The sequence below is a fragment of the Passer domesticus genome, chromosome 31 (genome assembly GCF_036417665.1).
Source record: "Passer domesticus isolate bPasDom1 chromosome 31, bPasDom1.hap1, whole genome shotgun sequence".
Taxonomy (NCBI): Eukaryota; Metazoa; Chordata; class Aves; order Passeriformes; family Passeridae; genus Passer; species Passer domesticus.
In genome coordinates, this window is record NC_087504.1 from 3,477,248 (window position 1) to 3,490,513 (window position 13,266).

A 13,266-nucleotide genomic window follows, 5' to 3' on the forward strand; every position below is an offset into this window, starting at 1 on the left:
CCTGCCAGCCCAGCTGCCCTGGGAGCAGGCTGTTCCAAATGGAAGCAGCTCCTGGGGACGCTGTGGCTGCCAGCCCCGGCCTGGCAGTGCCAGCCATCTGTCGGGGCACGGGTTTGGATCTTTCCAAAGGGGCTGATTGCCCTCTGGTGCGGTGCTGTTACTGCTGCCCCTGCCCCTCCTGCAGCCCCCCTGGCTCCGAGGGGAGATGGAGACATGGAGAGTGTGGGCAGGGCAGGGCAGGGCAGGGCAGGGCAGGGCAGGGCAGGGCAGGCAGTCTGGAAGCTTCTCTCACCGAGATGACAGAAGGCATCTGCACGGGGGGCCCGGGCAGCACGGGCATGGTCTGGCCGTTGGCGAGCTGCACGACGAGCGGGAGGGAGCCGCTGGGAGACCTGCAAGGCAACGGCTCTGCACCACTGCCCGGGCATGCCAGGGCCACAGGGCCACGCCTGCACCTCCCGAGGGCTCGGCGTGGCCCCTGAAGGCAGCCCCCTTCCTTCCCGTGCAGGGCCTGCCACGCTCTGGGCCGCAGCCCCCAGGAGCTCCACGGGCAACCAGGAGCAGGTCCTGAGCCGTGCCAGGGCAAACAGCCCCCGAGGCAGGGCCAGCAGCTCGGAGGTCACACTGCAGAGGCACCAAACACGGCCTGAGACAACCCCTGAGACAATCCCTGAGCCATCCCAGCTCCCGAGACAATCCCTGAGACAACCCCAGAGACAATCCCTGAGACAATCCCTGGCACAATCCCTGACACAATCCCTGAGCCATCCCAGCTCCCGAGACAATCCCTGAGACAACCCCAGAGACTATCCCAGACACATTCCCTGACACATTCCCTGACACAATCCCTGACACAATCCTGAGCCATCCCAGCTCCAGACACAATCCCTGAGACAACCCCTGAGACAATCCCAGACACATTCCCTGACACAATCCCTGAGCCATCCCAGCTCCCGAGACAATCCCTGAGACAACCCCAGAGACAATCCCTGAGACAATCCCTGGCACAATCCCTGACACAATCCCTGAGCCACCCCAGCTCCAGACACAATCCCTGAGACAACCCCTGAGACAATCCCTGGCACAATCCCTGAGACAATCCCAGACACATTCCCTGACACAATCCTGAGCCATCCCAGCTCCAGACACAATCCCTGAGACAACCCCTGAGACAATCCCTGGCACAATACCTGACACAATCCCAGACACAATCCCTGAGCCATCCCAGCTCCAGACACATTCCCTGACACAATACCTGACACAACCCCAAGCCATCCCAGCTCCAGACACATTCCCCACCAGCCGGCGCCGTGCCGAGCCCAGGGAGCTCTTTCATCTCTCCCCACGGTGAGTTTTGCCTCGTTTCACCGAGTTTTGCCTCGCTCCCCAGCTCCAGGACAATCAGTTCCTGCTCCCTGCACGCCACCGCGCCGTGCTGCCGCAGCCGGAGCGTGACAGCCGTGACAGCCCCGGCGTGGCAGCCCCTCCAGGCAATTCCTGGGATGGAATTCCTGCTCCGTGCTGTACTCACCCCAGCTGTCTGTTGGAGGGGGGCGCCTGGGTGATGACGGAGGTGGGGGACGGCAGCGTGGGGTGCAGGGGGTCGTAGCCCAGGTGCAGCGGCAGCGAGCCCGGCCGCACGATGGTGGGCGTGGGCGTGGAGAGGATCACGGGCTTGGAGGGGCCCTCCTGCGGGGCAGAGCACACAACAGGGGCTGCTGACTGCCAGCTCCTCACCACCGCCACGGCTCTCCCTCCTGCAGCCTCCAGAAGTTCAGAAACTGAGGGGAGCACATCAGCCATGGCTCACGGGCAGGGGGGACTGGCTCCAGCCCCTCAGCCTGGGGTGTTTGAGAGGGAGCTGAAGCTCCAGCCCCTCCATTTGGGGTGTTTGAGAGGGAGCTGAAGCTCCAGCCCTTCCATTTGGGGTGTTTGAGAGGGAGCTGAAGCTCCAGCCCTTCCATTTGGGGTGTTTGAGAGGGAGCTGAAGCTCCAGCCCCTCCATTTGGGGTGTTTGAGAGGGAGCTGAAGCTCCAGCCCTTCCATTTGGGGTGTTTGAGAGGGAGCTGAAGCTCCAGCCCTTCCATTTGGGGTGTTTGAGAGGGAGCTGAAGCTCCAGCCCCTCAGCCTGGGGTGTTTGAGAGGGAGCTGAAGCTCCAGCCCTTCCATTCAGGGTGTTTTAGAAGCTCCAGCCCCTCCATTTGGGGTATTTTAGTTGCTCCAGCCCCTCCATTCAGGGTGTTTGAGTTGGAGCTGAAGCTCCAGCCCTTCCATTTGGGGTGTTTTAGAAGCTCCAGCCCCTCAGCCTGGGGTGTTTGAGAGGAGCTGAAGCTCCAGCCCCTCCACTTGGGGTGTTTGAGAGGGAGCTGAAGCTCCAGCCCCTCCATTTAGGATGTTTTAGAAGCTCCAGCTCCTCCATTTAGGATGTTTTAGGAGCTCCAGCCCCTCCATTCAGGGCGCTTTAGAAAGGGGTGAATCTCCAGCCCCTCTGCCTGTCCCTTCAGCCCAAAGCAGGCTCAGAAGAGCCCAGCTCGGCCCTGAGGAGCCCAGCTGGGCCCCAGCGGGCAGAGGCACCCCGCAGCCTGGGCACAGCCCCACCTTGTCGTGGCGCGGGGGCGAGCGGGGCCGGGACGCGGGGCTGTCCGGGGGGGACGAGTCCACCTCCAGCGGCTCCTCCTCCTTGATCTTCATCTCCGGCGTGGAGGGCAGGGACATGTCCAGGGCCCCCGCGCCCTGCAGGGGAGGGGACAGTCAGCCCGGGAGGGACAGACGGCTCTGGGAGGACAGACAGCTCTGGGAGGACAGACAGCTCAGGAGGGACAGACAGCTCAGGGAGGACAGACAGGTCTGGAAGGACAGACAGCTCAGGAGGGACAGACAGGTCTGGAAGGACAGACAGCTCAGGGAGGACAGACAGCTCTGGGAGGACAGACAGCTCAGGAAGGACAGACAGCTCAGGAAGGACAGACAGCTCTGGAGGACAGACAGGTCTGGAAGGACAGACAGCTCAGGAGGGACAGACGGCTCTGGGAGGGACAGACAGCTCTGGGAGGGACAGACAGCTCTGGGAGGACAGACAGCTCGGGAGGGACAGACAGCTCAGGGAGGACAGACAGCTCTGGAAGGACAGACAGCTCAGGGAGGGACAGACAGCTCAGGGAGGGACAGACAGCTCAGGGAGGACAGACAGCTCAGGGAGGACAGACAGCTCTGGGAGGGACAGACAGCTCAGGGAGGACAGACAGCTCTGGGAGGGACAGACAGCTCAGGAGGGACAGACAGCTCAGGGAGGACAGACAGCTCTGGGAGGGACAGACAGCTCTGGAAGGACAGACAGCTCAGGGAGGACAGACAGCTCTGGGAGGGACAGACAGCTCTGGAAGGACAGACAGCTCAGGAGGGACAGATGGCTCTGGAAGGACAGACAGCTCAGGAGGGACAGACAGCTCTGGGAGGGACAGACAGCTCTGGGAGGACAGACAGCTCTGGGAGGACTGACAGCTCAGGGAGGACAGACAGCTCAGGGAGGACAGACAGCTCTGGGAGGGACAGACAGGTCTGGAAGGACAGACAGCTCAGGAGGGACAGACAGCTCAGGAGGGACAGACAGCTCTGGGAGGACTGACAGCTCAGGGAGGACAGACAGCTCTGGGAGGGACAGACAGCTCTGGGAGGGACAGACAGGTCTGGAAGGACAGACAGCTCAGGAGGGACAGACAGCTCAGGAGGGACAGACAGCTCAGGGAGGACAGACAGGTCAGGAGGGACAGACAGCTCAGGAGGGACCCCCATCTCGCACTGTCTGCGAAACATTCCCTGCTCCCCGAGTCAGAGGCTCGGGCTCCCAGCTCTTGCCGAATTATTCTTATTTGTTTGCACTGAAGCAGCATCTGGGAGCCCGAGGCTGCTCCAGCCCTGGCCAAACGGAGGTGGAGGCCCAGCAACAACAGGCAGCCCCAGATGGCAGCAGTTTGTGGGATCTCAGTAACACACATGACTTCTCCACGGGTTGTTATTGGGATTTTTGGTATAAAAAGGGCCCTGCTAAGGAGAACAGGTACCCAAGCCAAATGCCTGCGAGTTACAGGAGGCACTTTCATTCACAGAAGAGCTGTAAAACATTGTATAAATCAGCCTGAATTATTTTATTACCCGATTATCAAAAGCAAACAAAGAGCCATGCAAGTTATTAAATATCTATGAGCGCCCCATTAAAATAAAACCCAACCATATGCCTGGACTTGGCCACTTGCCACCACCCTGGGATCCAGCAGAGCCACGTGGCCCAGTGGCACCAGCTAGTGACGTGCAGGGGACGGGCAAGGGCAGGGGACAGCGGGCCAGGGGACAGCTGAGGCAAGGCTGCTGCTCCAGACCCTGTCCAGGCAGGGGAACTGCCCCCAAACCAGCCCTGAGAGCTGCTTGTCCAGCCTGCTCTCCATCCCTCCCTGCTCCCTGTCCGTCCATCCATCCATCCATCCATCCATCCATCCATCCATCCATCCATCCATCATCCATCCATCCATCCATCCATCCATCCATCCATCCATCCTCTATCCATCCATCCATCCCCTCGCTTTTGGGTATTTCAGAAAGCACATGGCTCCAGCTCCTTGGTTTGGGGTATTTTAGAAAGGACACAGCTCCAGCCCCTTGGTTTGGGGTATTTTAGAGCTCCATCCCCTCATTTTGGGGTATTTTAGAGCTCCAGCCCCTCGGTTTGGGGTATTTTACACCTCCATCTCCTCGGTTTGGGGTATTTTACAGCTCCAGCCCCTTGGTTTGGGGTATTTTACAGCTCCAGCCCCTCGGTTTGGGGTATTTTACACCTCCATCTCCTCGGTTTGGGGTATTTCACAGCTCCAGCCCCTCGCTTTGGGGTGTTTCAGAAGGCACACGGCTCCAGCCCCCCTCGGCAGCTCTGCGGGCGGCTGTGCCCGCGGTAGGTGCAGCAATAACCATTTACCTGCCCTTTCAGAGCTCAGCCGCTGCCGCGGGATCACAAAGGAGCCGGGATTAACATGCAGCAGCGCTCGGAACGCTTAAAGCGCCTCCGGGGAAGCTCCCGCTGCGCCCGCGGTTTTAATTAACGGCGCTGGAGCGAGACCACCCCCGCAAAAGGGAGGACAAACACTGAACTGGAGGCTGGGAGCTCAGCCCGGCCACGGAGTGACCGGCTGGCCTCGCCCGGACAGCGGGGCTGAGCAGGACAATCCCTTCCCTAAAACCAGAGCTCCCCGCGCCAGGAATGGTTCAGAATCTCATTTCTTGGCACTAATTAGGCCGAGCCGCGCTAAAGCCGGTCCTGGCAGCACAGCCCGGGGCCGCGGGGCTGGGTGGGCTGCCCGGGGCTGCTCGGTGGTTCTGTGGGTGAACACCCCTGGCTATTCCTGCTCCCATTCCCGGCTATTCCTGCTCCCCATCCCCGGCTATTCCTGCTCCCCATCCCCGGCTATTCCTGCCCCCATCCCCGGCTATTCCTGCTCCCCATTCCTGGCTATTCCTGCTCCCCATTCCCGGCTATTCCTACCCCCATTCCCGGCTATTCCTACCCCCATTCCCGGCTATTCCTGCTCCCCATTCCCAGCTATTCCTGCCCCCATTCCTGGCTATTCCTGCTCCCCATTCCCGGCTATTCCTACCCCCATTCCCGGCTATTCCTACCCCCATCCCCGGCTATTCCTGCCCCCATCCCCGGCTATTCCTGCTCCCATTCCTGGTTATTCCTGCCCCCATTCCCGGCTATTCCTGCTCCCATTCCTGGTTATTCCTGCCCCCATCCCCGGCTATTCCTGCCCCCATCCCCGGCTATTCCTGCTCCCCATCCCCGGCTATTCCTGCTCCCCATTCCTGGCTATTCCTGCTCCCCATTCCCGGCTATTCCTGCTCCCCATTCCCGGCTATTCCTGCCCCCATTCCCAGCTATTCCTGCCCCCATCCCCGGCTATTCCTGCCCCCATCCCCGGTTATTCCTGCCCCCATCCCCGGCTGCTCCTGCCTCCCTTCCCCGCTCCAGAACAAAGGGCAGGAGCCTTTGCCGCAGCCGCATACCAATGAGAGAGATCAATTTCGGTTTAAAGAGCCTGTTATTGGCGAGGGGGGGAGCGGCTGGGAAGGCAGGTTTCAGTTTTAATTCTGAATTCCTCCGTTCCCCATCTCGGGAAGATTTACGCGGCTCGGCTCCCGCAGTTTATTTCCGAGCAGCGCCGCTGACTGCGAGCGTATGCACGGCCATAGATCAATTTAGTAAATGTATGTGCCAGGCTGCGCGCCCGGCACGCATCTGCTGCTGCTCCCGCCCGGCGAGCGGGAGGGGCGGGGGCTGCAAATGTCCTTAATTAGCTGCTTTCTGATGAGATCCCCTTGTCCTTCAGCCCCTGGCGCTCGCCGGGCTGCGGGGGCAGCCTGGATCGATGGCGCTGGCGGAGCGAGGAGCTCTTTGTTAGCAGAAGCTGCTCTTTTCCACCGAGCAGACGCGCTGGGATGAACGCTCCGGTGCCCCCCACCCCGTGCCTGCCCCCCAAGGCACGATCCCACCGGACCTCGGCCCCGAGGGGGTTCTGCTCCCACCCCGGGCGCTCCCAGGTACTGCAGATCCCTCCTGAGCTGTCGGGTGTTTTGGGTACTCCCCCTCTCTACTTTCTCCCCCTTTTTCCAAGTGCAAAGCTGAAGGAATAATAAACCATGAAACCTGCTCTCTGCAGGCCAGGATCAGTGGGAAAAGCAGCCAAAGTCACCCGAGTTACAAAAACAAGACCCCACACGGCAGCAAATTCTACCCCAGGGCCTCTCACAGGAGCGGTCCCCAGTCCCTCCCAGCCCTCCCAGTGCAGCCACAGCTCTTGCCTTTTTCTCATCATCCTCAGCAGCTTTCTTGAACTCGTGCTCGAAGGAGCTGGCCAGCTCGTTGAAGAGTCCCACCTCCTCACAGTTCTTCAGGAACCGCGTCGGGGTCGGGGTCTGATCTGGTTCGGGTTGGAACACCGAGAATTGGTCAGGGGGAGTAAAAAAAACCCATTTTACCAGCCCAGTCCTTCACCGGGGAGCCCGGGGGAATGTGGGTGTCACCCCGGGGCCAGCCAGTGACACTTTGGAACGGGACAATCATTTCGTGCTGGTTTTGTTTCTCTGGTGTTTACAGGAACAATCGCTGGAGGGAGAGGATTTCTGTGAATTCCTGGCTGTGGGATTCCCGTCCCTCCCACCCCGGGTCTGCCCCGTCCTCAGCTGGACAAGGAGGGAAAATCGGGAGTGGGATCTCCCTGAAATTGTCAACACAGGGAGTGATGGGAGGGGAGAGCAGCCCCAGGGCCGGGCAGAGCCTCTCCCCTCCCTGTGCCAGCTCTGAACCCCAGAGGGATTCCCTGGGAATCCTCCTTGTGGCAGCTCTGAACCCCAAAGTGATTCCCTGGGAATTCTCCTTTCCTTGTGCCAGCCCCCAATCCCAGAGCGATTCCCTGGGAATTCTCCTTTCCTTGTGCCAGCTCTGAACCCCAGAGTGATTCCCTGGGAATTCTCCCCTCCCTGTTCCAGCCCCCAGTCCCACAGCGATTCCTGGGCTGGCTCCAGCCCCGCTGTCCCCAGCCCTGCCTGTGGGACCGTCCCCACCCCACGGACAGCTCCGGGCCCCTCTGGCCATCACCCCTCCCTGCTGCAGCCAGCCCCAGCTCGGGGAATCACCCCCAGGGCTCCATCCCGCAGAGAACACCGGGATTTTCCAGCACAAAGAGCATCCCGGGATGGTCCAGCCCGGCCCCAAACCCTCCCTGTGCCCGGTTTGCCACTGCAGCAGAAGCCCCTCTGGGCAGGCTTAGCTGGCCCCAGCTCCCAGCCCGTAAAATCCAGAGCTCCACCATCGCAACCCCTCGGCAGGGGCTGCTTGTGCTGGGTTTAACAGCTCCCAGGGCTCCTGGGATCCTTCCTGCTCAGCACTGCCCTCCCGAGCTGCTGCAGACATCTCCAGCGTGTAAAACACAGCCTGGAACCTCCTGCCCCTCTGAGCAGCTCCTGCCTCGCCCCACAGGTGCCTGTTCCCATAAAAATCCCTCTCCCTCCCAGGAGAAGGGATCTTTATGATCCACCTGGGCCAGGTCCTGCTCCTGCCACATGGCCTCGGGAGGGAGCAACAAATCCCAGAGAGGAAATGGTCCCAAAAATCCCAGAGAAAATATGGTCCCAAAAAAAAAACCCCAGAGACAAAATGGTCCCAAAAATCCCAGAGAAAAAAATGGTCCCAAAATTCCCAGAGACAAAATGGTCCCAAAAATCCCAGAGAAAAAATGGTCCCAAAAATCCCAGAGACAAAATGGTCCCAAAAATCCCAGCGAAAAAATGGGCCCAAAAAAAAACCCAGAGACAAAATGGTCCCAAAAATCCCAGAGACAAAATGGTGGCTCAGAAAAACCTGGGATAAATGGAATTTCTGGCAAAAAGGGCCCAGATCTCACTGCTCACAGCCAGCAGCGTTTTCCAGCCCTCACACCCCCTGTCTGTGCCAGACACGCTCTGGTTTGGGGGGGTTCAGCTGGTTCTGGACTGGCCATGGATAAATTTGGTTTGTTTGGGGTTTTTTTTGTGTTTTACCCCAGAGCAGCCCCCTGAGTGTCAGGGCTGCCCTTGCTCCTTGCGTTCCTGAAGTGTTTCATCCTTGCCAGGGAGAGAAATTCTGAAATTCCCACTGGGAATGAATTCTGCCCCTGGGAGCAGCTTCCAAACCCCAAATCCTTCAGAGCCCAGCTGAATTCCCAGTCCCTGCCTCAGCCCCGGGCTGGGGCTGGAGATGAACGGGGAAGGAGGTGCCAGGCTCCTGCAGCAGCTTTGTTTTCCCTAAGATCCCTGCAGGAAGCAGGAGGGGTGTCCCCTCTCCTCGCTGCCAGGGCAGCCTGCTCACCCAGCAGGGACAGGAGGGACTCGGGGGTCTCTCTGCTCTGAGACCTGTGGGGTTGGGGTTCCCCCCACGCTGCAGAGGCTGCACTGCCCAGGTGCTGTGGGAGCTCCTCGCTGGGCTCTGCAGAGCTCACGGGGCTCTAATTTATGAACTGCAGCTTCCCAAAAGCTCGGGAAAGCTGACACCTGGGCTGAGAGGGGAAGCTGCTCTGTCAGGTTTGCTTCATCGTCCTCAAAGCACACGCAGAGACGTGAAAGCCCTTCTGGCCATAAATCCTCCAGCCTTTAATAAAAAAGGGCGAGAGCTTAAAAAAAAAAAAAAAAAAAAAAAAAAAAAAAAAACCCGAAACCCCACAAAACCTGATACTACCATAAAAAAAAGAAAAAACTTGGAAGCCTCTGGCTTTCCTTTCCCCCTGATTAAATGCAGATCACAGGAGGTTTTATGGGTTTTGCAGTGCATCTGGTCCCTGGCATCAATCTTGGCGGGCGCTGGCCGGGCTCGTACCTGCGATGATGACGGAGTCGGTGCGAGCGGGGCCGAATTTCAATGTCATCTCGTGCTTGTGTTTATGAACCGCCAGGTGGTCCTCGTTTGTGAACCTCTGAAATGAAACAATTTGCAAAATGGGGAATAAATGCGTTCTGTGTTTTACGGGCCGTCCTGCGCTGGGTGTGGGGGGAGGAGGAGGAGGGAGCCCACGGCTGGGGGGATCCGGGGCTGTGGGACAGGGACAGGGATGTGGGGCAGGGCTGTGGGATCACGGGGGACAGAGGGAAAAGCCTCTGTCAGGGGCTCTGCAGGGTGGGGGGCAAGGATTTTTAAGAATCTGATTTTTAGGTGATGGAGCGAGGCGGCGGCTGCAGCTGATGGAAATGCACGGAAATTCTGAATCCCAAAATTCCCACTCTATCGCTGGCTGAGGAACAGGGGAATTTGGTTCAACTGGGGCAACTTTTCCTGCGTGGGGTGAGGCAGAGGCAGCCCCTGCCTGGAGATTCAGCTCCTGAGCTTTTATGGAGCGAGGGAGGGGGAGCATCTCCCCCCACCAAAATCCCACCTGCAGGGAGAGCTGCAGGATCGACCCCATCCCTGAGGCAGGGCTTGGGCAGGGTGGAAATCCCACGGGAGGGCTTTGGGGCCGGGAAAGGCAGACAAAGGCAGCAGGGAGGGCTGAGGAGAGGGGGAGCGAGGCAGGGACGGGGTTAAAGCACAGCCCCATAAAGCTCAGGATGGATTGCGTCTCTCCTAATAGACTGCGACAAACGGGCCGGGCTCCGCAGCGCTCGCTCGGGGCAGGAACGCGCTGCAGCAGCAGAGCAGCAGCAGAGCAGCAGCGGTGCATTCCTGCCCCTTCCCCTTCCTGCCCTCCCTCTCTGGGGCATGGCAGCCCAAAGCCACCCGGAGCCACCTGTTCCTGTGGGGCTGCTGCAGCGGGACACCCCCCGGGCCCTTCCCACGCCGTTATTTACGGCTCGGCTGCTGCAGCAAATAAATCTGCCTTCCCCAGCTGAGCGCAGCGGGGACAGGCCCGCGGTGGCAGGGACAATCCCACAGTGGCAGGGACAATCCCACGATGGCAGGGGACAATCCCACAGTGGCAGGGACAATCCCACGATGGCAGGGGACAATCCCACAGTGGCAGGGACAATCCCACGATGGCAGGGGACAATCCCACAGTGGCAGGGACAATCCCCCCCTCGGTATCAGGGGACAATCCCACAGTTGCAGGACACAATCCCGCGGTGGCAGGGACAATCCCACAGTGGCAGGGATAATCCCACAATGGCAGGGGACAATCCCACAGTTTCAGGGGACAATCCCACAGTGGCAGGGACAATCCCACGATGGCAGGGGACAATCCCGCGGTGGCAGGGGACAATCCCACGATGGCAGGGACAATCCCACAGTTGCAGGGGACAATCCCCTCCTCGGTGGCAGGGGACAATCCCACAGTTGCAGGACACAATCCCGCAGTGGCAGGGACAATCCCACAATGGCAGGGGACAATCCCGTGGTGGCAGGGACAATCCCACAGTGGCAGGGGACAATCCCACAATGGCAGGGGACAATCCCACAGTTGCAGGGGACAATCCCCTCCTCGGTGGCAGGGGACAATCCCACAGTTGCAGGACACAATCCCACAATGGCAGGGACAATCCCACGATGGCAGGGGACAATCCCACAGTTTCAGGGGACAATCCCACAGTTGCAGGGGACAATCCCCCCCTTGGTGGCAGGGGACACCACGACCTGGGCCCACGCAGCCCCGGCTCCCTGGGCTCAAGGACAGGGGGTCACACAGAGCGTCCTTGGGGGCTCACAAGGTGCTGTGCTGGTGGCTCGTGATTTGGGCTCAAATTCAGGGAAATCGGAGCTGGCGGGAGAAGAGCCAAGAGCTTTGTGCCTGTGGAACTCCAGGAGCAGCCTGAACCCCGTCTCCCCCGGCCCCGCTCCGTAACCAAACCCTAAATAAACCCGAAATAAAACTTCTCGACAGCTCGGCCAAAATCTGCCTGAGCTGGGCTTTTTTCCCTCCCTGCTGCTCTGCTCCTTTTTGAACCTTTTTTGTGCGCGGAGCTTTCCCGGGCCCCGCGACCCCGAACCCTCAGAACAAAGGAGCAGGAGCGAGGCAATTCGGGAATTCGGGAATTCGGGAATTCGGGAATTCGGCAGTTCTGCAGCGCCCCGGAACGCGCCGGCCGAGGGGCCCTGCAGGGGAAGGGACACCCACAGTTTTCCATGGTTTTGGCCCCAAAATTCCCGGGTTTTACGGAATTCGGCTGCCCGCGGTGGGACCCCGCTGGGATGGGGTGAACCGGGGGAATAAACGCGGTTTTTGTGCGGGGTTGGGATGAATATTTAGCAGGCGGGCGGCGTCGGAAATCTGAGCACCTGAGAGACGGGGGTGGGGGAAAATGAACAAGAAGAAAATTCCCAATTCTGCCGCTCCGCTTTGTGCTAAACAAATGTGATTTTTAGGTCAGGGAGGGAAGAGCGGGAGGTGCAGAGCAGGGTCGTGTCTCTCCCACCAGCCCCAGCCCGGCCTCGCCAACGCCAGGTTTATTTTAATCTTTCATTTTCCTTCATTGCCGGATTTTTTTTTCCCTAATTTTTTTTTTTTCCCCGGCACTTTCCGTGCGCCGGGCGCGCGTTACAGCTCTATTTAACATCTTTATGTGGGCTCACAGCTCGGGAGCTCTCTCCTTCCCTGCGCAGAAATGCTCACAGACACAATATATCTTTCTGCACACATTTCCAAACGCCGAAACCCAGAGGCTGAGTCTGGCACTTGGGTTCTAAATCATGTCATTTTACACAGAGAGGGGAAGCAGAGGGGGAGAGGAGGGGGGAAGAGTAGGGAAAAAAATGGAATGAGTTAAAGCCACAGCGCTGGCTTTAATATTTAATCTCCTTCCATCAGCAGCTGACATACAGCAGGGTTATTTCAGCTGCTATTTTGCGGGTGTCGGAATTAAAAAGAAGATGTTGGCTGTAAAGTCTTTGGGGCGAGGGACAGGAGCAGGGTGAGCGCTGCCAGCCGGCCCCGGGGGTTTCCCGGGCTGGAGCTGCCGCCTGCAGCCCCAGATTTGGCGTTTTGCGGAGCCGGGCCGGGCCGAGCCGGGTGGGACGGAGCACGGCCCCGGCGCTCGCTCGGTGCCGCGGCTGTGACAGCTCCGCGGTGGATGCACTCGTTCGGAGTGGGCTGTAATGGCCAGAAATGGCACACGGTGCTGCCAGTAACGGCACACGGTGCTGGTGGTAACGGCACACGGCGCTGCCGGCAATGGCACACGGCAATGGCACACGGCAATGGCACACGGTGCTGCCGGCATGGCACACGGCAATGGCACACGGCAATGGCACACGGCAATGGCACACGGCAATGGCACACGGCAATGGCACACGGCAATGGCACACGGTGCTGCCGGCAATGGCACACGGCAATGGCACACGGCAATGGCACACGGCAATGGCACATGGCAATGGCACACGGTGCTGCCGGCAATGGCACACGGCAATGGCACACGGCAATGGCACACGGCGCTGCCAGCTGCCGCGGCAGCCTCGCTGGGGGATTTCTGCGGCAGTTTAACGAGCACGACACGAGGAACAAGCGCTTGCTTGGCTGCTCGGGGCTTTTCCTGCTGTTTGGAGAGCCTGGGTTTGCTGCAGGGGGGTCAGGCGGGAGCCCCCCGGATGGGGACCTGGGGTATTTAGGGAGGGTTTAACCTCACCCACAGCCCAGCACCGAGCGGCCCCGGCCGGAATTCCCGGGGGAACTCCGGGCTGTGCCGGCGGCAGCACCGACAGGAGGGCCGGGGGGCTGCGGAGCCGCTCACGGCGCAATTAACGGAATTAATTAACGAGCTGTCAGC

At 59.7% G+C, this 13,266-nt stretch overlaps 2 protein-coding genes across 3 annotated transcripts in view; one reads left to right on the forward strand and one right to left on the reverse strand.

Annotated features, from left to right (window-relative positions):
* Window positions 1-13,266, reverse strand: part of LOC135287923 (cyclic AMP-dependent transcription factor ATF-7) — a 47,488-nt gene that overhangs the window by 5,715 nt on the left and 28,507 nt on the right. For both annotated transcript variants that reach the window (XM_064401164.1, XM_064401165.1), the window contains exons 3-7: window positions 9,395-9,491; window positions 6,847-6,965; window positions 2,599-2,733; window positions 1,532-1,689; window positions 293-392 (exon numbers count right to left, since the gene is read on the reverse strand). In XM_064401164.1, the coding sequence (XP_064257234.1) occupies window positions 293-392; window positions 1,532-1,689; window positions 2,599-2,733; window positions 6,847-6,965; window positions 9,395-9,491 (609 nt within the window). The remainder of the gene's footprint in view (window positions 1-292; window positions 393-1,531; window positions 1,690-2,598; window positions 2,734-6,846; window positions 6,966-9,394; window positions 9,492-13,266) is intronic.
* On the forward strand, window positions 3,242-6,446 carry LOC135287765 (collagen alpha-3(V) chain-like; the record flags this gene model as incomplete). Its single annotated transcript, XM_064400982.1, is given in 3 exon segments — window positions 3,242-3,442; window positions 3,444-3,827; window positions 6,375-6,446. Coding segments are annotated over 3 exon segments (657 nt in total), but the record flags the coding sequence as incomplete, so codon positions are not given.